Consider the following 27,396-nt stretch of genomic DNA (forward strand, 5'->3'; position numbering starts at 1 on the left):
CATGGTACTGTCCAATTAACTCAGATGCATTCTTGAAGGATTTCAATTTAACTTCATTCTTTTCCATCTTCTCCCTTAGCACTGCTTCAATTTCACCTGCACACTTGAACTTGTTTTTCAGATATGCATTTTCTTGTCTTACATTTTCAAGCTCCACCAACAACAATTCAGTTTCTTATTTCTCACTTTCAAGCTTCTCATTTATTTTTGTCAATCTGCTAACTTCTTCATTAGCAGCAACCATACTTGTATGAATGTGAAACATTTAGTTGCTCATATTTTCTACATTTTCCTTATATTGACTCACATTTAAATCAATGATAGTGAGAGTTGGTACCTGTGATTTTGATGAGGATGATTCTACTTGCTCCAAGGCCATTAAAGCATAATTTCCAACTTCCTCATCTTCATCATTATCAGAATCATCCCAACTTTTTCCCTCTACAATACAAGCTTTGCTTTGCTGTTTCTTCAGAAGAGCTTCATACTTTGCTTTCAGTTCAAGATAAGCTTTGTATTTCTTTGCTTTCTTGGGTTTCCTACATTATGTAGTAAAATGGTCTAGTTCATCACAGTTGAAGCACCTTATCTTTGATCTGTCAATATATCCAGTTTTGTAATCATTTTTGTTATCAGATGTGTACTTCCCTTTTCCTTTCCAGCTATTGTCTTTGTTGAAAGACTGTCCTTTATCCTTGAAGAATATTGGCTTCTTTACTCTAATGTTAGAGAACTTCCTTGACAGATAGGCCATTGACTGATCAAGTTCATCAAGTTCATCCAAAGTGTAGAAATCATCTTCTTCCAGTTCCAGAATGACCTATTCTTGTGAATCATTTGTTCTTTGCTCACTTGTTGAGGCAACTGGAGTTTGAGATCTTGACTCATCATTAGAGGTCTGGATTTCATTGACAATTAGAGCACTTGAACCATCTACAACATGCCCTTGTCCAGTTCTTAATGATTTTCTTTGAATCATTTCTAATTCATAAGTCTTCAAGATTCAATAAAGAACTTCCAGTGTTATTCTGCTTAAATCTCTCCCTTATCTGATTGCTGAGATTTTCTGTTCCAAGTGATCAGGGAGTGTGAGCAAAAACTTCAAGTTCACCTCTTCAGCTTCATAATATTTGTCATGGAGCTGCAAGTCATTTATCGGCTTATTGAACCTTTCAAACACATCAGTGATACTTTCTTTTGGCTTGGTCATGAAACCCTCATATTGTGAAATCAGTATCCTTCTTTGATTAGATCTAACTTCCTCAGTCCCTTCACAAAGTATTTCAATCTTTTCCCAGATTTGCTTGGCAGTGTCACAGTTGACAATGTTGTTGTATATTATATTGTCAAGTGACTCTATCAATATCAATTGCAAGCCACTATCGAGGGAAACTTTCTCCTTTTCAGGCTCAGTGTACTCAGAAGGGTCTTTTGGAGCATAATGAGCTGGAATGACCATACCACCATCTATTGATTCTTCAACTCTAACCATAGGAGTGAATGGGCCATTTTTGAGAATTTGAATATAGAGTGGATTGGCCATCCTAATAAATAAGAATATTTTCTTTTTCCAAAGAGTGTAGTTAGCTTTGTCAAATGTTGGAATTTTGATTCTACTGATTTTCTGTGTATTCATTCTTCCAAGATCTTGAATCTGTTTACTTTCAAATTTTGCTCTGATACCACTTGTTAGGTAATGAATTACACATGAGGGGGGGGGGGTGAATGTGTTTTTGTGTTTTTATGCTTTTCTTAAAGTATTTATGGTTGTGAACAAAGTAAAATATTGTAGTGAAGTGTGTTACTTGCAGAATTTAAACATGCAATAATAAAGAACACAGATCTTTTCAAAACTCACTTAATTTTATATTAAAATTAAGAATATTTTGCTATAAAATTTCTAGGCTCTTTGTTGATAAAGAGCTTAGCTTCTCCTTGAGAGTGTTATAAGATTTTCTATCTAAATTGTTAGAGCTGACCAAAGGACCAGTGTTAACTTTATAATTTAGTTAACTGCTGGTTTACACAGTGTTCAATAAGACATGCTATTAACTTTAGTAAACTGTCACTTGTCGTTTCCATTTTAAGAAAAGTGTATCTTCTATTTCTGGATTAGCATATCTTAACATCCTGTGTTTACTTTGATCTTCCTTTGTCAGTTAATCTTCACCATTGATCTTGCACATCCTTCAAGCTCCTTATTGTAGACTTGTCAATCCAGCTGTTTGGATTGTTTGGTGATTGTAAATCTTGGATATTAAACTGGTCTGCAAATTGTACTTTGAGATTTTACCTCGAGATCTCCAGTTTGGTTTATAGAGGACTTGACATCTAGATAAGTATATTGGCTTATCAAGATCTCTAGTACTCCATAGTAAATTTGACTTGTAGAGGTCTCTGAGTTCTCTATCGGAGAATTTGACTTGTTGAGATCTCTAGTCTTCATATCTTCACTTTGACTTATCGATATCTCTGAGTTCTCTAGTGGCTTATTGACTTATCGATAACTCAGAGTTCTCTAGTCAAATTTGACTTGTCGATACCTCAGAGTTCTCTAGTGAATTTTGGCTTATCGATATCTCTGAGTTCTCTAGTGGAATTTGACTTATCGATAATTTAAAGTTCTCTAATGAATGTTGACTTGTCGATAACTCTGAGTTCTCTAGTGAAGAAATGACTTGTGATATCTCCAATCTTCATGTCTTCAATTTGGCTTGTCGATATCTCTCTGAGTTCTCTAGTAGCTTTTCTGACTTTTCGATAAGTCATTTTGAGTTCTCGAGTGACTTCTCTATAGTGACTTGTAGAGATCTTGACTTAGAATATTTTTATCCAAACAGATTTATTCAACTCCAAACTTCTTCATAATTCTTCTGAGGCATGATCTTCTTGATTTTCTTCCAGATAGAATCCTTAGGCTTGATACTGTTTAAACAAAAAGACTCAAGTCTGCTCTTTTACATTTTTATAGACTTTAAGTGTTACAAGTACAAATGCAAACTAAGATTACAATACAACTTACTTAGGGTTGTCAATTTGATTTAGTCTTGTTAAAGTACAGGCATATCTTGCACAACAATTTCTTAGTTAGTAGCTTATTAATATAGATTACATGGCTCCGTAAATTTTCAAATTTCCAAAATACATGCCTCTAAGTGTCTGTTTGCATCAACCTATTGAACCCGCAAATGAGGTTTTCCACACTCCCAACACAAATTTGTTGAAGTATGAGTGCAGTGAAAGTCTCCCAAGTAAGTTGTGATTCTTGTATGATTTGATACCAAATATTAGCATCGCCCTCTAAATACAACTAGAACATATTACCTTTTTTTATTTATTACAACTAAAACACATTATTTTTTAAAAAATATCATGATCAGATCTATTTAATAGAAAAAATATAATACTTATATGGTAATTAATAGCTAACAAATGACATTTTCCAATTCTATTTTTTCTTAACAAGCCGACGTTCTTCTCCAAAAATAAGACCGACAATGCTACTTAATATACTAATTATTTTATAATGAGTAATGACCAACCAATAACTATTTTCAACTTGAACACACTATCAATTCAATTAAAATCGTCGATATAACTTTAAATTTTTTAATTCAAATCAAATTAAAAAAATAAAAAATATTAAAAATTAAAATCGTGAATCGCACGGGTTGTAAACTAGTACTATATTAAGTATGTAAAATCTCTCTTGTAAATGATACGTGCTGTAAACTTATTTGAATACGCTAAAACGAAAAAGCTCGAGTATAATTTATCTTTTAAATATCCATTACAAAATCTTTATATTATAATCTATATATCGACATTACAATAATATTTACGTAGCGGGTGTATTCAGTTAATTTTTTTTTGAATTTTGAAAATTCATGAATATTCAATTTGATTTTTTTTTATCGTAGGTAACCCGCAGCCGCTACCCTTCGGGTGCACACTGGGTAAACCCTGCGGGCTCACGCAATAGCCTGCAAACCACGTGAACCGGGTAAACCGCATTTAAGCGACATGCTCTGGCTCAGGAGGCATAATCATAAATTCTCCTCCCGTGGGATTCGAACCTGTGACCAAAAAGATAATTTTCCCCTCTTTAACCAACTAAGCCAACCCATGCGGGCTCAATTTGAATTTTAGATAACTCATTAAAATATAAAAAATATTCAATTTGAAATTTAAAAATATTTCTTTCGAATTATACATAGACTCTGTTGAAATAGTTATATCAAATCACTCATATTTTGAGTACAATTAGAATTATAGGAAAATAAATCTCAGTACGTATGAGTTATATGAGCGCGCAATGTATTTTTAATGATTGAATTCCAATTTTTAATTAAATTCCGTAATTTCAAAAATACACTGAGGCATTCACATTAAAAATCACTTTGTACTCACCTAAAAAGTTGAACCCTAAACCTAAAAAATGAGACGAGTGAATACCTAAATCTAAATAAGTAGGGGAATACTATTTTGAAGCTACTTAGCTATATTATCTATGTGACATCTATTTGACGTTTTTAAAGGATTTGTAAAAATTTGATCACTCCAACCATGTTAATCCTTAGCAAAAAATATAAATAATCACGTTTGATTGACTAGGGTGTGTTTGGTATTGGTGTTTCAAACAGAAACAACATCTTTTCGCTGAAAAACAGTTAAAAAACTGTTTGGTAAAATTTAAAAGCTGCTTTTCAGAAAAGTGCTTTTGGCCTAAAAACTGCTGTTAGAGAAAGTAAGCCCCCCATGCGTTTAGAAAAAACTGCTTTTCAGCTGTTGCGGGAAGCAGATGCTGATTTTACCATCAAACCTTACCAAAAACATCATTATTTTTAATTTTTTGCACCACCCTTCCGTTTATCCACATCTTTCTTCTTCGCTTCACAACTTAGAATCAAATTTATTTTTCTTTTGTTTATGCAAAAAAGATTTCAGTTGCTACAGTGATATGACCAATATATCATATCGTGACTGGTTTTTTGAATCCAGATAACATATATGTATCAAAAAAATTACCAAACAGTCATCTGATTTTTATAACAACACTTTTTTCAGCCGCACTTTTTCTAACAACACAACAATTTTTAACATCAATTCCAAACAGAGCCTATATTTGTTTAACCATCAAAACTCTTAGGTATAAGTTGCCTATTATATTATACATAATAATATTGGAACACATATCCTTCCTCTTAGCTAAAAGTTTATATAATCGTTATTTTATCATATTTTAACTAACATGTTTTCTTATCATTCTTGGAGATGCTCGACTTAAAATAAACATTGATCTACAAAATTTTACTCACGACTATAGGTAAGATAATTTATTTCCCTAGATTATAATACAATTATTTATAATGAAAAAAAGAAAATGCAGATGTGATGTAAAAAAGGGGCGGTAACCCTAAATATCACTTTGATGTGAAAAATGGTCCAAAATGTCATTTCTGGAAATTATAGCCCTAAAATTTCACTTCAAAACGGTACATCGTATAACGTTTAGGCGAAAAGCTACATTTAGCGTTTTGTCACTTTATTTTTTTCTTTTTTTATAATATGCAAAACGTTATATAATGTAGCGTTTTGGTTCCAAACGCTACATTATGTAGCATTTTGGCACCAAAACACTACTTTATGTAGCGTTTTACGCATATAATTTTTTTTAAAAAATATTTTTAATCTCAAATAAAAAATTATAAATTCCTGAAATACTAAAAATTATTTAAATTGTTTCTAAAACCTAAAAGGGGATTATTGAACCCTAAAATATTAAAAATTATTAAATTAAGTTACACTTTTATATTTAAAATACATATTTTTGTTTCCTAGGTTTAAATTAGGGTTTAGACTCCAGGGTTTAGGGAACCATAAACCCTAAATCGGTGTAACGTTTATATTTTTTTTAGTATTTTTAAAATCCAAATGGGGATTGTTGAAGTGTAAATATTAAAAATTATTAAATTGTGGTATAATCTTAAATTTAAAAAATATTAAATAAAAAGAAATATAAAAAATATAACATTAATTTATATTTTCGGGGTCTTAAATAAAACATCAAAAAAATCTCAAAATAATATAAGAAACAAAAAACCACCAAACGTTACATAAAGTAAAGTTGACACATAAAAAAGAAAAAGAAAAAGAAAAAAAAGAGAGAAAACCATCGAGATGTAATGCGGTCAAATGACAATTTGGGGACCATTTGACTCTCCAAAGCTACATTTTTGTCCATTATTCGTAGAAAAGGTATTCATACTCAGAGACAGACGAGAAGAAAGCTTGGGTTTGATGAGAGAAGCAGGCCAGCATTTTAAACAAAGTTTTTAAGTAGAAAACCCCCCAAAATCCATTTAACAGCCCCAGCTCTGTATTAGTACTTGTAGTACATTAATTTATAGTATCACATCTGTATCTAATTGCAATTGTAATTTCGATGTACTGGGAATCCAAATCCAACTAGGGTTTTAAGGATGACCTCTCACACTCACACCGCCGTGCAATCCTACCGTTTCTGTGGTCTCCCCGCCGCTACTGCTGCCGGAAACCTCGATGCCCTTAACAGAGTTTTGGCTGATCTCTGTACCAGAGGCACCACTCCTAAGGTTCTCTCTCTCTCTCTCTCTCTCTCTCCCCCCTCTCTCCCTCTCTCTCCCTTGCTCCACTCTGTTTACAGATTAATTGCCACGCTGTATCCCTTATTACTAGTTTCTTTGGGTTAAAATTACTAAATATTGAAATTCGGGGGTCTATATATGCTCTTAAGTTAAATGAGTAAACCTCTATCAGCCATATCCATCACTCAATTCGCTGCATTGTATAATTTTTTTTCCCTCTTCCATGGGCAGAATTGTTTTTGTTCGGTGCTTTCATGCTTTATTGGATGCTTCCAGGCCATTGATAGTTATTTCAAGTCTTGCCCCCAAGTAATTTCCCATTTTTATACATCTTTGTATTTCAAGCTTCCATTTTCCACTATATTTGTACAAGCACTCGAGGAACAAGTGTGAGATTGCATTCACAAAACTTTTAACAAGTGCCTCACTATATATTCCCAGTGATAATACATATTTAAAATATATAAATTGTTGTCACGACTCTCACTTCCATCTATTTCCCATATCAAACTTGTTTACTGTAACAACTGTGCTGCTAAATAGGTAACTAGGAGAGACCAAATTATAATACAATTTATCTCATCAAACGTTTTACTTCAATATGTTTGTTTGCTTGTTGTCCATTATCCAATCAGCTTCATTATACTCAAATGGGAAGCATCTTACAACATTTACGCTTTCTTTTTAGCCAAAGGTTTGTAGCCTAGCTAGCCTCTACCCTTTTCTTTGGTTTCCAAATGGCTAAGACGTTGAGAGTTTGATTTTTGTCAAAGGCAGGCGTGTATCTATGCAGGGTTTAATTCTTGTAGAAACCCAGCACAAAAAAGGAAATAGTTTATGCGTTTTACTATCAATAAGCAGAACATAAAATTATCCAGGGATCTGTTGTTGGTGTATCCACAAGTATGTGTGTAACACATGTAGATTTTTGATGTATATTCTCAATCTCCAGGATGGTGCTACACTGGCTTTAAGAAAACACATGGAGGAAGAATCTCGTGATCTTAGTGGGGAGGCTTTCTTTCGTTTCATGGATCAGTTGTATGAGAGAATAACTAGTCTTTTAGAGAGCAATGATGTTGCTGAAAATTTGGGAGCTCTAAGAGCTATTGATGAACTAATAGATTTGAAATTTGGCGAGAATGCCTCAAAGGTTTCAAAGTTTGCTAACTACATGAGAACTGTATTCGAGTCAAAGCGTGATCCTGAAATACTAATTCTTGCTAGTAGAGTTCTTGGCCATTTAGCCAGAGCTGGCGGTGCAATGACAGCAGATGAGGTGGAGTGTCAGGTCTCTCTCTCTCTCTCTCTCTCTCTCTCTCTCTCTCCCTCTCTCCCCCCCCCTCTCCCTCTCTCTCCCTCCCTCCCTCCCTCCCCCAAACTGGAAGTTTGTGCTTAATTTCTGGTTATCTCGTGTATAAGTTTTTATATATCGTTTCTAGGTAAAAAATGCACTAGAGTGGCTTCGTGGAGAACGAGTTGAATATCGACGTTTTGCTGCTGTTTTAATCTTGAAAGTAAGTAAAACCTACTGGTAATATACTGATGATCGATTTTTCTTAATTATAATTCCTTTATCGGTTTTTGCATAGTAACACACTGATAATTGATTACTACTATCATGCATTTTGTACTTTTAGTTTTTCTGCAAAGCTACTGTTTCAGCTAAGAACTTTATTCTATCAGTTCATTTTTCTCAAAAACATTGTTTTGCTTAGGAAGTTAATATTAGCTAAGATGTTTATATCTATCTTAAATTATAGTACTTTTAATTTTTGGTATAGGAAATGGCAGAGAATGCTTCAACAGTATTTAATGTTCATGTACCTGAGTTTGTTGATGCTATATGGGTTGCTCTGAGGGACCCAACATTGGCTGTTAGGGAGCGGGCTGTGGAGGCATTGCGTGCTTGTCTACGTGTTATCGAGAAGCGAGAGACACGTTGGCGTGTCCAGTGGTAGGAGCTTACATACCTTGAAATCGAATTGGTGCTGATTTGTGACACCTAAGCTTTGATATACTGGGTTGGAGACTAAATTTTCCACTGAGGTTTTACACAAATAGGGATTTTCTATGGTCTCTGTAGCGGACCTTATATTAACTACAATACTTTTTAGTAAACCTGTGTTTAGTCACACATGGATGAAATTGAGCAAATGGAAATGAATTGATTATATAACAGTTCAGTGTTTTATTTCTTATCAAGGACGATACATCCATGCATAGAGATAGTCTTATCCATAAATCTTCTTGATTTCTACTAACTAATGTACAAGTAATTTTCTTTTTTGTAGTTATACGAAAAGTAATTCTCTTAAGTGGATTAACTCAGTAGTCTTGCAGCCTGGCCCTTAACTGACCTTGGACAATTGTCCAGGGGAGCCAAATTGCATTCATAATTTTTAGGAGGTCAGTTTGTTCATTTTCTGACATATGCATGCGACTTCCTAGCAGATCTCATCTTCTTTTCCTTAGTAGTAAGAGGTTAGAGGCATCGATTAAACATGCTTTTGTCAATATCCAAATTTTTGTGATTGATGGTTTAAATTTAAGAAAAAAAAGTTAAGGGATGCCACCAGTAACCTTCATCACTTGGTACGTCTTCCCATTCTTGCAGACAATCATCACGGATCTTGTTTTCAGCTTATACCTTTTAGACATCTTCCTGGTAAATACTGATCAAGATTTCCTAATGGGAGGAGAGTAATTGTTTTGCTTCTATGTTATTATTCCCGTGTGATCAATCAGACTTGTGGTATGATGTATAGAAGTGAAGAAAATTGATATAACTTAAATTTATAGGACTTGCTATAAATTTTTACAAAATTGTTTATCATATTTAGATGCTTCTGTCCTGGTATGTCTTAAGAAGTTTTAAGTCTGACATTTTGTACAAGTTTGTTAGTTATTTGCTTCCATCCGGTGGTTTATTTTATACTGCGTCAAATCATCTTAGCATTCTCATTTGAATCCATATCTGTTTTGAAAGGTATTACCGTATGTTTGAAGCTACTCAAGATGGATTGGGTAGAAATGCTCCTGTTCACAGCATACATGGCTCTTTACTTGCTGTGGGGGAGCTACTAAGGTTGGTTCTGATATTTTGTCTTACGAAAATATTTTGCTCATGCACTGTAAGGAAGTATAATATTCTTGCTTGTGAATGATGGGGCTATTTGGATTATGGGATTTCAACTAGGATGATGAGAATGGGAATGATGTTTTAATACAAAAATGTGGTTGAATATATCAAACCTATTCTCAAAGACAGAATTGAAATCCAATGATCCAAACGGGACCTAATATTTCCCAAGATTGTCCGCACGGTTATTTAATATTTTGGTAAAATCAGCAAAACAAATCCCTAAAATAACAAAACCTCTATTCTTTAACAGTCAAGATATAATGGTTTCTAAATATTTGATAAAATTGTGTAGAAAGGTATCAACAGGCTGAAGATGTATTCATCATTGCTGTCAGTAAACACGGAACCCAGAGTTGTTCCATGTCAGAACATCTTAATACAGTAAGAAGCATGTTCAAGCATGATATATTCAAAAAAAGGATAAGATTAGGCTCCACTATCTTGCAAGTTGGTTACACGTACAAAGACAATGTGCATGTGAAATGTAATCTTTACTATGCATTTTTGAATAAAACATGCACGTACTGAAACAGTTAAATTAGAAATGCACATCTAAGAAAAGCATCTTACTAAAGCTATTCTAGGTTCAGTAAAAACTTTACCTGGAAGTCCATACTGGTACAATTGTTAACCACGTAAAGTAATACCCACATTTTAGTACGTGTATGTTCTGGCCTTCTAGATAACATACAACATGACCCTCTCTTTCTCTTATACCAAGTGTTTGATGGTTATAATGTTAATGCAACAGGAATACTGGCGAGTTTATGATGTCTAGGTACAGAGAGGTAGCAGAAATTGTTCTGAGATACTTAGAACACCGAGATCGACTTGTCCGTCTTAGCATAACTTCTCTGCTTCCTCGTATTGCACATTTCTTGCGTGACCGTTTTGTGACAAACTATCTTACGGTTAGTCTGTATTCTTCTTCTTTCATCCTGTCAGATTGCTGAATATGTAGCTTTTTAAAAGGGAGCTAGGATAAAATTTATGGAATGTATAAAAAATAGTGATTGTTCGTTTTGTATATGTACGAGGTTTTTTCATTTTGTCACAGATATGCATGAATCACATTCTTGCTGTTCTTAAAATACCTGCTGAACGTGCTAGTGGATTTATTGCTCTTGGGGAGATGGCCGGTGCTTTAGACGGAGAACTTTACAGTTATTTGCCGACAATAACTTCTCACATTCATGATGCAGTATGTTTCCACAATGTTCTTATTGATTCTGGGTCACTTATTGTCCATGGAATGTTGAATAACATCATCTACTTGTGCAATGTTTCTAATAGTATATTATGTGTAGATTGCTCCTCGTAGAGGCAGACCCTCACTCGAAGCTTTGGCTTGTGTTGGAAACATAGCAAAAGCAATGGGGCCTGCTATGGAACCCCATGTCCGAAGTCTTTTGGATTCTATGTTTGCTGCTGGTATATCCTTGACACTAGGAGAAGCCCTTGAGCAGATAACTGTCAGGTATTTTACAGAAGTAGAAAGTAATTTATTAATGTCCTGCTATGGACACCAGTGAACGTCATGACTTAAAAATGTGGTTACATTATATAGCATACCATCGTTGTTGCCTACTATCCAAGAGCGTTTGCTGGAAAGTATTTCAGCAGTTCTTTCCAGATCCCGTCATAACCAGGCGAAGCATTCTATTACGCCAACCCGAACAACTTTAGTGACTACCACTCAGCAAATATCGGAACTCAGTGGTTCAGCTCTAGTGCAGTTAGCTTTGCAAACTCTTGCTCGATTTAATTTTAAGGTAAGCTTTTCACTTGATTGATTAATGTTCTTTTTCTTTCTATTCACATCTAAATTGTTTTCTTTTTTAGGGTCATGATCTGCTTGAGTTTGCAAGAGAATCTGTTGTCGTATATCTTGAAGATGAGGATGGGGTTACTAGAAAAGATGCTGCTCTTTGTTGCTGCAAGTTAGTGGCAAATTCATTCTCTGGCATGTTGCCTTCACAGTACACCTCTGGCAGGTCCAGTCGAGTCGGGGGAAAGAGAAGACGTCTTGTGGAAGAGGTTTGTGTGTTGCCATTTTTGTTTAAATTGTGCTCTATTGAATTAGTTGTGGATGTAGTGGATTTCAGTTAGAGAAAGTTCAAGTGAATAATTTTCACGATTATCAAATTGGATATTAGTTAAGGTTGTTAAATAGGTTTGTTATTTGTTTTAATTCCTCCCCATGGATGTATAGAAAATTAATTCTTAAAAGAAATTAAGATCAGTTAGATAACAAGGAATGACTTTTTTATACATGTATTTGAGCTATAAGGTGAATAAAAAGACTTTATATACGCTTGAAATTTGATAGTCCATAAACGTCAAATTCACTTAACAATGTAAGCATAGGAGAACAACCACTTTATGCTTGTCATATATGGTATATATAGGATTCGGTTTTGATTAAGGTTTGAAGGTTGAAGATGAATTTATTGATTATGTGATTTCGGACTTACTGTAAGTTAGATCATCATGAGCAGCTCATCGCAGTGACCTTTTAATGTAAATGAGTAAACACACATAGAGTTATGTTTTCAGTCAAGTACGTGTTGTCGAATGAGCATATATCATGCTGTAATTTACATTTCTGTGTTGGGTAACGTGCAAGAGGTGCAGTGTGCCATAGTAAACACTGAGACTGAGTTCTTAGCTCCACTGCAGTGGTTATAAAGGTGGTAGCACAGTGGAGGATATATGGGTGCATGAACTTGCACGCCAGTCTGCAAGCAATCAAAGTCTAATCAGAAAGTCAAAATGGATTATGGACTGCCCAATCAATCAAGTGGATCTCCTAATTTTGTTTTTTAACTTTATTTTTATTGAGTAAAATATGTACTTGTGTCTTACACTACCTAAAATTTCGTGTATTATATTCTCTTCTTTAGCACCAATCCAAAATAACCATTTACATACAATGGGGGTATTGCCAAATCTCTTCAACTCCAAAAAGGTAATTTTTTGCAATGAGAAGAAATTATTTCTTTCTTTCTTCACTATTCCTTGCCTTGTCACCATCTCGTTTCTGTCAAAATCTCTTTTTCACTTTCTTACAACTTAACAGAGAAGTGCTCACAATTATAATACCCCCTGTCTTTCTATTCAGAATAAACCTCACCCTTCTTAAAAATAAATTTATATCTTTCTTAAGTTTATTACTACGATTTTCACTCTGTTTTATCTTCACCTCCATCAATCACATTCAATTATTTTCTTTGCACTGTATTTATGAATGGTATTCTTGTCTTCTAACTGCAGACATTGTTGAAATATATGTATTTGCATATGCAACTTTGTTCGTGAGAATTTGGAGTGGGGGAAAGATTTAGATTTATGGTAGAAAAATTGTATATAAAGATAACATGACGTGGGAAAACTGGTAAATATATTCACGGGTTGATTTAAAAAGTCTTTATGTAAAATCAGCCCGACATTTGCTTTGGTATCCTGATTTTTAGAGAGCTCAATTCACTTTAATGCTAACCATTGTAGCGGTGACCAGTGGAAAAGAAAGCAGCACCAGATTTAAGTTGTAGCTTCCTTTTGATGAAACAATTCACCTAAATTAAGTATGCCCGATTCTTCGGACTTAGTAGTGAATGAGACAAAAATTATAGATATTAGCGTATTAGAATGTATTGTTATTGGCGTGCCTAGAGAGAAGTGATCATGAGAGGAAGCCTCCAGTAATGATAACTTACACCATTAAAAAGTTGTTGGGTTTCAATCCAATATGATTGTATGAGTTTGGTGATACAAGATTTAATTGGATTGGGTAATAATTGTATGGGTGGACAATTATTATTATAATTGAATTGGGTGATGGTTGTAGGGGTAGACAATTGTTATTATAATTGAATTAGGTATGTCTTGGTGTCTAAGTTTGAGGTGACTATAACATAGTCATAGGAATGAATAGGAATGAAGGGAGTGCTTAAGATGTAGACTCAGGTATATTGATAATTGTTTAATACAAACTGAGACGTGGTTTTCCGCCTCATATATTTTTTGTTTGTTCCACATTAGTTTGTTTGAATCTCGTATAGTTGTGTGTATACCTCCTAACAAAAGTTTCATTCAGTCCACAAGTCAGTATTAATTACCAGCAGTGTTGGTGAAATTTACACCAGTACACCCATTGCACTTGTTTAAAATCTCCCGTAAACAAACCCTTTTAGGTTTTGAATATCATGTGAGGAGTGCATTTTATCAAAGCTGAGTTACTAAGATTTAATAGAGATAACATGACATGGGGAAACTGGTAAACATATTTACGGGTTGATTTAAAAAGTCTTTATGTAAAATCAGCCTGACATTTGCTTTGGTATCCTGATTTTTAGAGAGCTCAATTAGGGTTCTCCCGTCTCTTTAATGCTAACCATTGTGGCGGTGACCAGTGGAAAAGAAAGCAGCACCAGATTTAAGTTGTAGCTTCCTTTTGATGAAACAATTCACCTAAATTAAGTATGCCCGATTCTTTGGACTTAGTAGTGAATGAGACAAAAATTATAAATATTAGCGTATTAGAATGTATTGTTATTGGCGTGCCTAGAGAGAAGTGATCAGGAGAGGAAGCCTTGAGTAATGATAACTTACACCATTAATGTTGTTGGGTTTCAATCCAATATGATTGTATGAGTTGGGTGATACAAGATATAATTGGATTGGGTAATAATTGTATGGGTGGACAATTATTATTATAATTGAATTGGGTGATGGTTGTAGGGGTAGACAATTGTTATTATAATCGAATTAGGTACGTCTTGGTATCTAAGTTTGAGGTGACTATAACATAGTCATAGGAATGAATATGAATGAAGGGAGTGCTTAAGATGTAGACTTAGGTATATTGATAATTGTTTAATACAAGCTGAGATGTGGTTTTCCGCCTCGTATATTTTTTGTTTGTTCCGCATTAGTTTGTTTGAATCTCGTATAGTTGTGTGTATTCCTCCTAACAAAAATTTCATTCAGTCCAAAAGTCGGTATTAATTACCAGTAGTGTTGGTGAAATTAACATCAGTACACCCATTGCACTTGTTTAAAATCTCCCGTAAACAAACCCTTTTAGGTTTTGAATATCACGTGAGAAGTGCATTTTATCAAAGCTGAGTTACTAAGATTTATGCAAACCCTTTTAAATATATTTCGACAAAAGACCTACACCCAAGTTCCTTTACTAACTCTTTAAGCTATTAAGATTTATCAAAGCCGAGTTACTGCAGGTTAATAAGATTCATCAAAGTTGATTAATTTTAGTAAACTTTTGAGTTACTAAGATTTATCAAAGCAGAGTTACTAAAATTTCACATGTAAAATGTGAAATATGCACTTATACAAACCGTGTTAAATTAATGAAGCAATGCATTTTTTACCCTTGCCCTTGAGTTGGAAATGCCTTAATTTTTGTAATGTGGTTCTGCGGAAGCCAAGAGCTACTAAGAAATATATTTTAATTAGCAATTTCTTTGATTAGGATTAAGATTAGAAATATATTTTAATTTACTTATATTAAGGAAGAAACATGATTAATGTATTTCATTTGTGCAAGGAAGCCTAAGCTTATCTATTTTGTGATGTCAAACAAAAATTATGTACTCACTATGTATTGATTTGAGTTCGTCTCTGCACCAGTGCCGGGCTATTGATTTGATCTACTTCAAGTGATTATAAATTTTAATAAGTGATTAATCTTGTCCATGTATTAATAGAATTAAAAATTTTAATGACAACCAACAAAGGTTTGGTGCAGTGGTTGAAATCTTGCCCTCTAGGGAAGTCAAAGTCAAGAGTACGACTCCTAGCGTGTGCGTTTTTTTACTGATAATACTATTTTAGTTTGATTGTTTGTTTGACAAATCTTACAAGTCAGCTTTATAATTTATAAGTCGCAACAGCTTATCGACATGTGTTTGTCGATCCAACTTATAAGTTGAATTTATAACTTATAAGCCGGTAAGTTGAATGTTACTAACGACATACTTTGTAGATCACAAGTTTTTGTTTTTCTTTTAATTTGATTGATGCGGCCCAATTTGTTTAAAAATTATGTATGCTTGTTAGTTGTTATAAGTTGGTTCTTAATCCTCAAGCCATTTATCGAGCACAGAAACTCCATCCTCGATAATTTACGCTGAGAAGTAAATATGCTTACCAGAATAAAATCACCTTTAAGCATGAGTTTGTGACTTTTCTAGAAATGCATTTAGGGAGTAATGTTATTTTGATTGTTATGATGTTTGGCTAGAGTTTTATTCATATTCTCCTTGCTTGTTAATATTGTTTGTGATATCATGTGACTAGGAGTGAATGCAGTTGGAATGTTGAATGTTGGTGAAGAACAAGTCCAATGACTTCAAATTGCACCATATGCTGAATATTAATCAATATTTGTAAAGTTATTACTTGCAAAAAAAAATTGATATCTGATGTGAAACAGTTCGTTTTAATTGGCAGATTGTGGAAAAGCTACTCATTGCAGCAGTAGCTGATGCTGATGTTATTGTTCGGCATTCGATCTTCTCTTCCTTGTATGGGGATATAGGTTTTGATGATTTTCTTGCACAAGCTGATAGTTTGACTGCTGTATTTGCGGCTTTAAATGATGAGGTATAATTTCTTCTAAATCTTAACACGTTTTTTGAAAACACTTAAAATCATAAAATTTAGCAGATGGTTCAATGGCTGATGTACTATGCATTTGCAACCTTTCTTTTTCTTTGTATGGTTTTAATGGGGCCTGGATTGCTTAAATTGGGACAAACTAATATGAATTATTTTGTCGTGTGTATGAGTTTAGTATTGTTCTTAGGCTTAAAAATTTGGGAGATCATTCTTTTGCAATTTTCTCAGTCCTTATATTTAGCCAGATCAGCTAAAGTCATTAGTTTCTTCTTTGTAAAGATTAACATTTGTTTACTGATCCGAAGATCACTTATTGCAGCCTGCACAGTTGATTATTTCAGAAGGCTTTTCATTATTTTCAACATATTTTGTAGATTTTCAAGTTGTTATTTCTCAACCATCATTATATTCCGTAGTAGGGGTACGCTGTGTACCTTCGACTATCCCCTGATTCTGAGCAGGACATGCTGCTTATGTTTGTTATTCGAATCATATGTATATAATGTGTTGCTCGCATTCTAGCTCTTACATGGCATAAACTGATGGTAATACCTATGTTTTTATTTATGGCATTAAGACATTCTAAATGTCCTTTTGATTACCATGTGTGTTCATATGGCTATTCGCTTTCGCTTTGTTGTTATAGGATTTTGTAGTTCGTGAATATGCAATATCTCTAGCTGGAAGGTTATCTGAAAAAAATCCAGCTTATGTTCTTCCAGCCCTTCGTCGCCATCTTATTCAGTTGCTAACATATCTAGAACAAAGGTATGGCACAACTTTCTACCTTTGAACCCGTTCCCGTTAAACCACTTCTACTTGAATATATATGTATCATCTTGTACAAGAGCCATTCCAGGTGCATTTCGTGGTCTTAATCGTTGATTTATGGTTGTATATACGCAGTCCGGATAGCAAATGTAAGGAAGAAAGTGCTAACTTATTGGGTTGCTTAATTCGGAACTGTGAAAGGCTAATACTTCCATACATCGCTCCAATACACAAGGTTGGAAATAATTTTCAATCCCTTTATTCATATCAGTACTTCTCTTACACTGTACTTTGCTCATATTTCAGGCACTTGTGGCAAAACTAAGTGAAGGGACAGGTGTAAATGCTAATAATGGCATTATTAGTGGAGTTCTTATCACTGTTGGGGATTTGGCTCGTGTGGTAGGTTATTCTGGGATTATTTATATAGTAATATTCTTGATATTATTTAATGGTGTCATTATTGTCTTAAGTTGCTTATATATTAGTAAATGCAGATTTGTCTTCAACCAGTTGCTTTTAGTTTGTAGAAACTTTTATTAACAATTTTCTGAAATAGAGTGCTCCTGCAAAAACATATTTCAACAAAATTTGTAACCCTCCTTGGTAGTTATGGTTGTACGGAATACCAGTCATTTTTGAATCATATTCTTGTTCTTGCTCAATTGAAGACGATTGCCATTATAGTAATTGTTGCACATAATGTTTACGTTTATTATTTTTATGTACGTACCTATGTTGGTTAATGAATTGTAAAAGTTTTGTAAGAGATAATATGTATAACATGGTATTATAGAGGAATGAAGGGGAGAGGAGAAAAGGAATTCTATATATTTGTTAGCAAGCCAGCTTGTTAAAGGGATAAAAACTAATCTGAATGTGAACAAGTTTAATCTGAATATCTATGCCTTGTACAGTTTTATAAAGGGCCTGTCCCTTGTACCCAAAAATTAGTCAAGTAGGTGAAAGAATTGCATCAAATTGACAGTATCTATATTAAATAAATTCTTGAGAAGTTATAATATTACACAGATGAAAATTATGTTATTAGTTAAATAGCGTTCTGTTGAATGGAATCTATAGTCTAGCTTAATGCAAGTCTTTCACGAATTACTTGATTTCAGTTAGATATATTTACCTGGATTATAATATTTAGAGTAGCTTACATGAACTAAAAATTAAAAAAAGATGTTGCATATTCTGATGATTGTATGGAAATAAAATTCAATATGGTAGCTCTGAGTGGAGACCAGTAAAAATCATTGAATCATAAATCTTACAGTATTCACTGAATTTGAATATATGAACCATCATTGGTGGCCTGGAACCAGAATCTATCTTTAATCTTCTATGGATATTTTCACTATCTCGAATAAAATGTATCCACCTTTACTCGATAACCCTCAAATCATTATTCTATGGAGAATGCCTGTAGCAAATGAAGGGGTTTTTCGGTTTGTGAAATTTGGAAATTATTTTGTGGGAGTTTAAGTGGAGAGGAATGGTGCAATTATATATATATATATATATATAGGGGGTTACTCCAATAGAAACCAATTTTAGAATAGAATCTAGAAACCAATTTTTTTTTTTAAATTACTTCGAAATATAACACATATGGTATGCAAATCGATCGTTGAGAGATGGAGAAAAATAAAGTGAAGTCGGATTTAAAAAAATCCTTACCGTTTGACGGGAAAAATCAAATTAAAAACGGAGGGGAAAAGTTGAGATTGTGTGGGAGGGTGCAGATTAGTTGGGTATGGTGCTTTAAGGGGGGACCATTAGATTAGATTGATCTAGTGGCTTAGATTAGTTTCTAGTTTCTATTTTAAGTTTAGTTACTATTTTATCATTTGCCTATATATATATCTAACAATGTCCTCTTATTTTTTTGTTACTCTAGGGTGGTTTTGCGATGAGACAGTATATCTCAAAACTCATGCCATTAATAGTTGAAGCATTGTTGGATGGTGCTGCCGCCACAAAACGTGAAGTGGCGGTTTCAACTCTTGGTCAAGTGGTACAGAGTACAGGGTATGTCATTGATTTTTGATGATATTTTTTGTTTGGTTGATTCACATTCCTATGTAACTTGATGGTTGGGTTTAGTATGTTGGGCTGCAACCTTTGACCCCAGTTTACCGTTGCTAGGATGATGTAGTCCTGTCAAGAAACACTCTCTATAGATGAGTTTGGTGAACCCAATTATTTTTGGTAGCCTGTCAAAATGCCAAGATTTGAACTAACAAATTCTTTGGTGTTGCTTAATTTTTCAGGTACGTTATAGCTCCATATAACGAGTATCCTCAGTTGCTTGGCTTGCTATTAAAATTGCTAAATGGTGAGCTTGCATGGTCTACAAGGAGAGAAGTGTTGAAGGTAGTTGCAAGCTTTAATGACTAATCTTTCTTCATGTTATGAAATTGTGTACATTGTTCTTTCTTTTCAATAGGTAATTGGAATAATGGGTGCTCTAGATCCCCATGTGCATAAGCGGAATCAACAGAGCTTGCCGGGGTCACATGGTGAAGTCACCCGGGCAGCTAGTGATACTGGACAACACATTCAGTCTACAGATGAATTGCCTATGGATCTTTGGCCATCCTTTGCAACATCAGAAGATTATTTTTCCACGGTAAGACCTTTAAGGCTGAAAGTCCATAACGGGTGAAACCTTCCAGGAAATAAAAGTTTAGGACCTAGCGAACTGTTTGATCATATCTTCATAGGGTCGACACTATATAGTTATGTTTTATAAGTTATCCAACTTGCCATTTTATCCATCAATCTCAGTTAGGAATCACTCGTCCTTGGATCATCGTGAACATATCCAGTGTTTTTTGTTGAAGAAGAGTAGATAAAAGACAAGAAAGTGAAAGGAGAGAAACAAAAAAAAATCTATTGTGTGCTCCTTAGTATTTTATTGAAAGACGAGAAAATTTTGAGAAAAAAGATATGGCAGGAATTATTTAGAAAGTTGTATTAGAGCTTCTCTCGCAATCATCCCATTTTTGGGAAAAAAAATTATGGGAGAAAATTCTTGGAATTTTCTTTCTGGATCTCTTGGCATGCTTTGGGAAGAAAGTTTTGTTAATTTTTCTTCTCTTCTCTTCTTTCGTTAATCCCAACTCAGAAGCATAGTGTTAATGTGGATGTCTCATAAAAATATTTTATTGTTTTCTTTCATAATGATGACATGGAAATATTAGGAGCTGATCGCCAGTTTCATTAATCCTCATAACTGCAGTCTATACCAGGCTGCCATTAAACAGTAGTATGAAGTGTTATACTTGCTATTTAATCTCTACTCATGAGTAATTATTGTATATATTTTTCTTTAATAACTCCAGGAGTTGTCTTTAAACAGAAATTCTAGAGTTTCTTGCGTTTTAAGTTCTAATTAACAGACATTTATTTCAGGTGGCAATCAATTCCCTGATGCAAATTCTTAGGGATCCTTCCTTATCTAGTTACCACCAGAAAGTGGTTGGATCTCTAGTGTTTATATTTAAGGTTGGTGTGATTCAAGAGAATTTTAATTGTTCTGTAATATAATATTATATAAATTCACGTAAGTGTGTCTACATTGTTTTTGAGCAGAATTATTGCTACTTCTGCTCATTATCATTTCTTATCTTGTTTTTTTTGCATGCGAGCTTTAGTCGATGGGTCTTGGCTGTGTTCCTTACTTACCCAAGGTTAGTCCAAAGCACTCCCGTTTATGGATATAATTATTATAATTTGCCTGAGTTAAGTATAAGATATATATACCGAATTTATGTGATAATTATATCATTCGACTTCACCCAATTTTCTATGTATGGACAAATTATAAAAAAAATACTGAAGCAGGAGGTAATCTTATATCTTTTTGTCACAAGTCTTAATTTATGATTATATGTGAGAATTCTTTTATGAAAAAATATCAGGACTCTTGATCATAAAGTTATGACTAAATGTATAACTTTGTGCTACTCATGGGCCATTCTTATGATATGGATCGGGAGTATTACAGTATTCTTTTCTGGCTCATATAGCGGTGTTCAGTCAATCTTTTGGTATGAGTCTAGCCTATTGACAATTAGTTGGAAATTTTTGATACTTCTCGTAACAACTTGAGGCATGTTTGAACATTTTGAGAAACCAGAGGCAAGGTTAAACATACATGGTGTCATGGTGAGTACATAAATCTGTGTGGTGATGAATATCAACCGATGATGAATATCAACCGGTGATGAATATCAACCAGTGTTCCTAGGTAAATGTGGCCAAATGTGCACTCTGTAGCTGAGAAATCCGAGGCAAATGAGCCCATACAGTAAACTTGTGAATGTAGAATGATAATTTGGACTTTGTAAAATTTGTTATTAGTTACACTGTTACAATTATTCAAAGGGTCTATTTATGTTTAACTGGAATTTTCTTTCATTAGGGGGTACTTAACTTATACCAGTGCACATTATTTTATTATTCAATGGACCTTTAATATACATGCATTGCACAACAGATGATTGATATTTTCTTTGACGATAATACAAGAATACATCAGTGGTCTGTGAGGTCCATAGTGCTGATCAAAATGATGAAATTGCATTTAAAGTTTGATACTTAAAAAATAAGTTAATATGTTTTAAATCAAATATTGCTATTGAACTATATTCTTCTAATATCAGGTTAAATATTTTTTTGGCTATAAAATTGTTAATATATATGTAGGTTTTACCTGATCTTTTCCACACTGTCCGTACTTGTGAAGATGGTCTGAAGGAGTACATAACTTGGAAACTTGGTACACTGGTTTCAATAGTGCGTCAGGTATATTAAATTTTCTTCGTGCACTTGTTTATGGATTTTGTCATTATAAAATTTGTATATGGCTATTTTTAATTGTATTGCCTATGTGCAGCACATTCGTAAATATCTACCAGAATTGCTGTCTCTGATATCTGAGTTGTGGTCATCCTTTAGTTTTCCTGCTGCTAATCGTTCTGTGCATGGATCTCCAGTAAGCTTGGCTTCGTTCAAATGCATGCTCTCATATAAATTGTCAATTATTATTGTTACATCATTTCCTATTGACACTATGTTAATCTGTTTGGTCTATGATCTCAGATTCTGCACCTAGTTGAACAACTTTGTTTGGCGCTAAATGATGAATTTAGAACATATCTTCCTGTTATTCTTCCATGCTGTATTCAAGTCATGAGCGATGCTGAACGTTGCAATGATTATACTTATGTTCCTGACATTCTTCACACCCTTGAAGTATTTGGTGGTCTGTGCTGTTTGTTTTTGATGTATTTAGCAAGTTCAACTGCATCTTGTTTATGATTGAATATGTCTATGAGTTTCGAGGAAACTAAGTTTGTATTGGTACTATAGGGACTTTGGATGAACATATGCATCTACTTCTGCCTGCACTTATTCGTTTGTTTAAAGTGGATGCTTCTGTGGATATTAGGCGTTCAGCTATCAAAACTTTGACGAGATTGATCTCCCGGGTGCAGGTGTGCATTTGACTGTCAATCTTTCAAGAGTTAGTGGAGGTAGTGTATATGCATGCCTGTTTAGTAATGAGTAAATTTCACGTTACTTTTGATTTCTAACAGGTTACAGGTCATATATCGGCGCTTGTGCATCATCTGAAACTTGTCTTGGATGGGTGTGTATTCTCCTTTTGTTGGTCAGCCATTTTACATACATTGTATCACGAGTACATGTTCTAAACACACTTATTCCCTGCCTACCGAACACCAACCCAGTTACGTTGATACATAATTAGATATAGGTGTAACTTCAAATACCTAAACTATATTGGGATTGATGCGGACAAGGAATTAAAACATTGAAATGTATTTATTTTATGTTATTATTTGGGATTAGGGTTAGTTGTAATTCTATTTAGAGAGTACAATTATATTAAATTAATATATTTATAGTACAATATTATAATAATTAAATGGATAAATGGATTTGTACCCTTTTCTTTTTAGTGATATTTCTAATGGTATCATTGTACAAATGAATTCTCCATTTGGTACCATGCAATCCTTTTTCTACTTTTAAGTGACATCATTGTACTTTTGACTTCATTCATATAATACCACTTTGTTAGTCATCTGTTAGCCAAACTCTATCCTTACGGGTATCAAATGAAAAAGTCAATTGTATAATGGTACCATCAGGAATATCTTTTAAATAAATCACAAGTTGATACCAAGGTTATCACGACGCCAAGTCGACCCTGGACGCCCGAGTACCTTTGTGAAGACCAGTCGAAAAAGTCGCAAAATGTTCATTATACATATAATTACTTGATTTAATATATAATATAATTATATGTTAGTTTTATAATTTAAGTCGAAAGTAATAGAATAGTAAGTTCAATATATGCACGGTACACCATAATTATTGTTATGAAGAACCCAAGTCGGGTTACGAGACTCTTGGGCGACCTTCACGTCAACTAGTCGATGAAAAGTTGGGATTCGAGACTCTCGGCGCCTGAGTACCTTCGCGTCGACTAGTCGCTCTCTAGTCGTCGACTAGTCGCTGCCTAGTCGTCGACTAGTCGCTGCCTAGTCGTCGACTAGTCGTCTTCGTGATAACAATGGTTGATACTTTTAATTAAACATTAAAAGTAAATCCTCTTAAATCTTTCCGGCAGATCCGCGGGCACACACATACACTTATAAATATTCATCTCTTGAGAAGATTTTATATCTTTGTATGTATATATATGTGTGTCTATATCTCTATTTAAAGTAAAAAGTTGATATTTTGAACTAGTAATTAAAGTCTATTGTAATTAGAGAATTGGATATGAGACTGATAGATGACTTGGAATGCTTATATGAATGTATAGGTAAATTATGAAAATTATGGGAAGCTATATGGCTTTAGTAGGGGAAAATGGTACCATATAGAGGTCAAAAACATTTAATGATACTGAATGGAAAAGCCAATTTTACAATGCTATATTAAGAATATCCCAAAATATTAAAATGTTCGACTAACGTTTGCATGAGACGATGATATTAGATGAATGAAGTCAAAAGTACAATGGTGTCACTTAAAAGTCAAAAACTTTGATTGGTAGCAAACGGAAAAGCCAAAAGTACAATGGTACTGTTAGGAATAACCCTTTTTTTATAATTTTGATTTTACTTGTGGGACAAGTTTTTGGGTTTTACTCCTCTTTATAAGGAAACTTAATATTTTTAATTAGAAGAGTTTGATTGATATGAGATTGAGGATTGTTCTCCCTTGTTATGGGTTGCAATCATAACATATTTTCCTTTCATGTGGTTGAGAATCCCAGGGGTAGTGGTTATTCAGCGATTGGATGAACCCAAATCCATTCTTTTCCTTGCTTATCCTTGTCTTACGCCAGGTTTCCAATTTTTTTTCCTAAGAAAAGGAACTTGGTTAAAGGTGAGGATGTTAAGATTCAGAGTTTGTTCATCCAAACACTGAGAGCTATGCAAGCTTTTATCTTAATGAATATAATCTTTGAGCATTTAGATCCCCCTGTCACAGATCCTCTTTTGTAGTTTTGTGCATGTTATCTATCCTTTTCCCTGCAACTTTTAGGGATCTAAAGGATAAGCAATTAAGCACTTTTTCCATTTCTAATGCCGGGAGTAGAAGGAATTTATTTATGCAAAACAAGCTTAATATGGGCTGGATATCTTATTGATTCTTGAATCGTCCTTTTTCAAAAAAAATATACAGGAGAAATGATGAGCTCCGAAGAGATGCAGTTGATGCACTTTCTTGTCTTGCTCACACCCTTGGAGATGACTTCACCATTTTCATTCCGTCAATTCACAAAATCTTACTGGAACATCATTTGCGAGTAATATTCTGTTTCAGTAGACATGCTATATTTCAACATGTGAATCTTGCAATCATTGACGTGAGCAAAAAATGTCTTTTCAGCATAAGGAATTTGAGGAAATTGAAGGGCGCTTGCAAAGACGGGAGCCACTTATTCTAGGAAGCACAGCTGCCCAGAGATTTAATCGACGACTTCCTATTGAGGTTATTAGTGATCCACTGAGTGATGTGGAGAATGACTCGAAAGAGGATAAACTGGATGTGCATAGACAGCTCAAAATTCACCAGGTTCTCTTCTCTTCTTATTACAGCCTTTTGATATTGTGGATGGTGGCTACCTGGTGGGGAATGATCTAAAGTGTATTATTTTATAGGTTAACGAGGGTAAATTACGAACTGCGGGGGAGGCATCTCAGCGCAGTACAAAAGAAGATTGGGCAGAGTGGATGAGACATTTTAGCATTGAACTTCTGAAGGAATCTCCCTCACCGGCTCTACGGACCCGTGCAAGGCTTGCACAGTTACAGGTATGTCTAATTGACCATAGTATAATATGTTTATCTTTTGAATCATGATACTTAATATGGGAGTTTGCAGCCCTTTGTTGGACGAGAGCTGTTTGCAGCTGGTTTTGTTAGCTGCTGGTCACAGTTGAAAGATGCTAGTCAGAGACAACTAGTTCGTAGCCTAGAGATGGCATTCTCTTCGCCTAATATTCCACCTGATATTCTAGCGACACTCCTCAATTTGGTATGCATATATTCTCTATATCTTAGCGCCAAAAAAGTATACATAAAAACTGTTTAAATGGGCACATTAGAAGCATGTTATGTTACTCTTTAGTACGCAGATACTGTATCTCTGGTAGATTCAACTTATTGAAAAAGGATATTGCTCTAATACTTTCTGAATAATGAATGATGTCTGTATGTGGACCCCCACTTTGGCTTACTGATCAACCAGTAAAATGATTATCTTTTAGGCTGAATTCATGGAACATGACGAGAGACCCCTTCCTATAGACATCCGATTGCTTGGTGCTCTTGCTGAGAAGGTGCTGCTTGTGGGAATAATTTATTTAATGATATCGAAATTTATTGATGTTTCTGTCATGATTGCCTTTGACCTATCAATCATGTTTTCAGTGTCGAGCTTTTGCAAAGGCTTTGCATTATAAAGAAATGGAATTCGAAGGTGCCCGAACAAAAAGGATGGACGCGAACCCTGTTGCTGTAGTTGAAGCTTTGATTCATATAAATAATCAGTTACATCAGCATGAGGTGTCTAATTTATAATTTAAGATTTTCTTAGTTTAAGCCAGTTACTTCGACTATGTGTCATAGTTAAGCCGATTTCATTTCAAGTAAATTCAACGAATTATTAATTAATGTTTTCGGGTTCAGGCTGCAGTTGGGATATTAACTTACGCCCAGCAAAACATGGATGTACAACTTAAAGAGTCATGGTAACATTTGAATCTTATTTATCTTTCATGAGGCGTGTAGGACTGTAGGTGTTTATATGTGCGTGTTTTTTTTGGGGGGGGTGATTGGCATTGTAGTATTGCCTCGTAAGTACTTTTGGTGTATTTCTTGTCCTATTCATATTTCTTTTTGATCTCCTATTCCATGAATGACATCCAATATCAGCTGGGGTATTTAATAATAGTTCAATTTTTTCATTATGATTGTGCCAATTTTCAAGGTTTCTGACATAACTTGTTACACTTGAAGGTATGAGAAACTGCAGAGGTGGGATGATGCCCTCAAGGCATATACAGCAAAAGCCACTCAGGCATCTAATCCTCATCTTGTTCTAGACGCCACTCTAGGTTTGTGTTAGTATTACTACGATAAATAGATATCTGTACTTCGTTTAGAATTACTATTCAGTATGCAATTCAGCAAATCATAAATGGCTATTTTGATTCCGCAAGAATATGTTCTACAACAATGTTTTGTGTAATGGTCAGATATAAAAATATTGTAGATGATTTAATCGTTCTTTATGCCGCTTTGTACCTGAACCATAAGCCTGAGGAGGTGTTGCGCTGTAGGTATTAAGTGGTGTTGTAATCTAATGTTGAAGGTGTTGTTTGTAAGTGCATATAAATGATGTGTCTGTCTGTTTCAGTCGTGCTTTCTCATTATCGGTTGTAAGTTTTCAAGCTCTGGATTCTCTAGTTGCTAAGTAATCTATTCCGCACTCTTTAGCTGAAATTGCGACATATACTGTTCTGCACTTTTCAGCTAAAATATTATAAATCTATTGCCCCATATATTCTGCTCTCTAGTTGCTAAGAAATCTATTCCAAACTCTTTAGCTAGAATTGCTACATATACTGTTCTGCACTCTTCAGCTAAAATATTATAA

General features: G+C 34.2%; 1 protein-coding gene across 5 annotated transcripts in view; it reads left to right on the forward strand.

Moving 5' to 3' along the window:
• The first annotated feature begins 6,225 nt into the window (after window positions 1-6,225).
• Window positions 6,226-27,396, forward strand: part of LOC141671254 (serine/threonine-protein kinase TOR-like) — a 43,941-nt gene continuing 22,770 nt past the window's right edge. The window contains exons 1-33 of one of the 5 annotated variants that reach the window (XM_074477424.1): window positions 6,226-6,614; window positions 6,858-6,935; window positions 7,579-7,917; window positions 8,069-8,143; window positions 8,411-8,583; window positions 9,616-9,714; window positions 10,523-10,682; window positions 10,829-10,972; window positions 11,079-11,248; window positions 11,339-11,543; window positions 11,614-11,808; window positions 16,243-16,395; window positions 17,057-17,178; window positions 17,317-17,416; window positions 17,488-17,583; window positions 19,088-19,218; window positions 19,461-19,563; window positions 19,637-19,819; window positions 20,605-20,697; window positions 20,847-20,882; window positions 21,901-21,999; window positions 22,091-22,189; window positions 22,297-22,459; window positions 22,567-22,691; window positions 22,794-22,846; window positions 24,919-25,042; window positions 25,126-25,311; window positions 25,398-25,550; window positions 25,621-25,773; window positions 26,006-26,077; window positions 26,169-26,303; window positions 26,427-26,488; window positions 26,757-26,854. In XM_074477424.1, the coding sequence (XP_074333525.1) occupies window positions 6,483-6,614; window positions 6,858-6,935; window positions 7,579-7,917; window positions 8,069-8,143; window positions 8,411-8,583; window positions 9,616-9,714; window positions 10,523-10,682; window positions 10,829-10,972; window positions 11,079-11,248; window positions 11,339-11,543; window positions 11,614-11,808; window positions 16,243-16,395; window positions 17,057-17,178; window positions 17,317-17,416; window positions 17,488-17,583; window positions 19,088-19,218; window positions 19,461-19,563; window positions 19,637-19,819; window positions 20,605-20,697; window positions 20,847-20,882; window positions 21,901-21,999; window positions 22,091-22,189; window positions 22,297-22,459; window positions 22,567-22,691; window positions 22,794-22,846; window positions 24,919-25,042; window positions 25,126-25,311; window positions 25,398-25,550; window positions 25,621-25,773; window positions 26,006-26,077; window positions 26,169-26,303; window positions 26,427-26,488; window positions 26,757-26,854 (4,309 nt within the window). In that variant the 5' untranslated portion in view covers window positions 6,226-6,482. Of the gene's footprint in view, window positions 6,615-6,857; window positions 6,936-7,578; window positions 7,918-8,068; window positions 8,144-8,410; window positions 8,584-8,987; window positions 9,036-9,615; window positions 9,715-10,522; window positions 10,683-10,828; window positions 10,973-11,078; window positions 11,249-11,338; window positions 11,544-11,613; window positions 11,809-16,242; window positions 16,396-17,056; window positions 17,179-17,316; window positions 17,417-17,487; window positions 17,584-19,087; window positions 19,219-19,460; window positions 19,564-19,636; window positions 19,820-20,604; window positions 20,698-20,846; window positions 20,883-21,900; window positions 22,000-22,090; window positions 22,190-22,296; window positions 22,460-22,566; window positions 22,692-22,793; window positions 22,847-24,918; window positions 25,043-25,125; window positions 25,312-25,397; window positions 25,551-25,620; window positions 25,774-26,005; window positions 26,078-26,168; window positions 26,304-26,426; window positions 26,489-26,756; window positions 26,855-27,396 lie in introns of those variants that run through there. The other 4 variants (XM_074477421.1, XM_074477422.1, XM_074477425.1 and 1 more) reach the window with 4 other exon arrangements.

The sequence above is a fragment of the Apium graveolens genome, chromosome 7 (genome assembly GCF_009905375.1).
Source record: "Apium graveolens cultivar Ventura chromosome 7, ASM990537v1, whole genome shotgun sequence".
Taxonomy (NCBI): Eukaryota; Viridiplantae; Streptophyta; class Magnoliopsida; order Apiales; family Apiaceae; genus Apium; species Apium graveolens.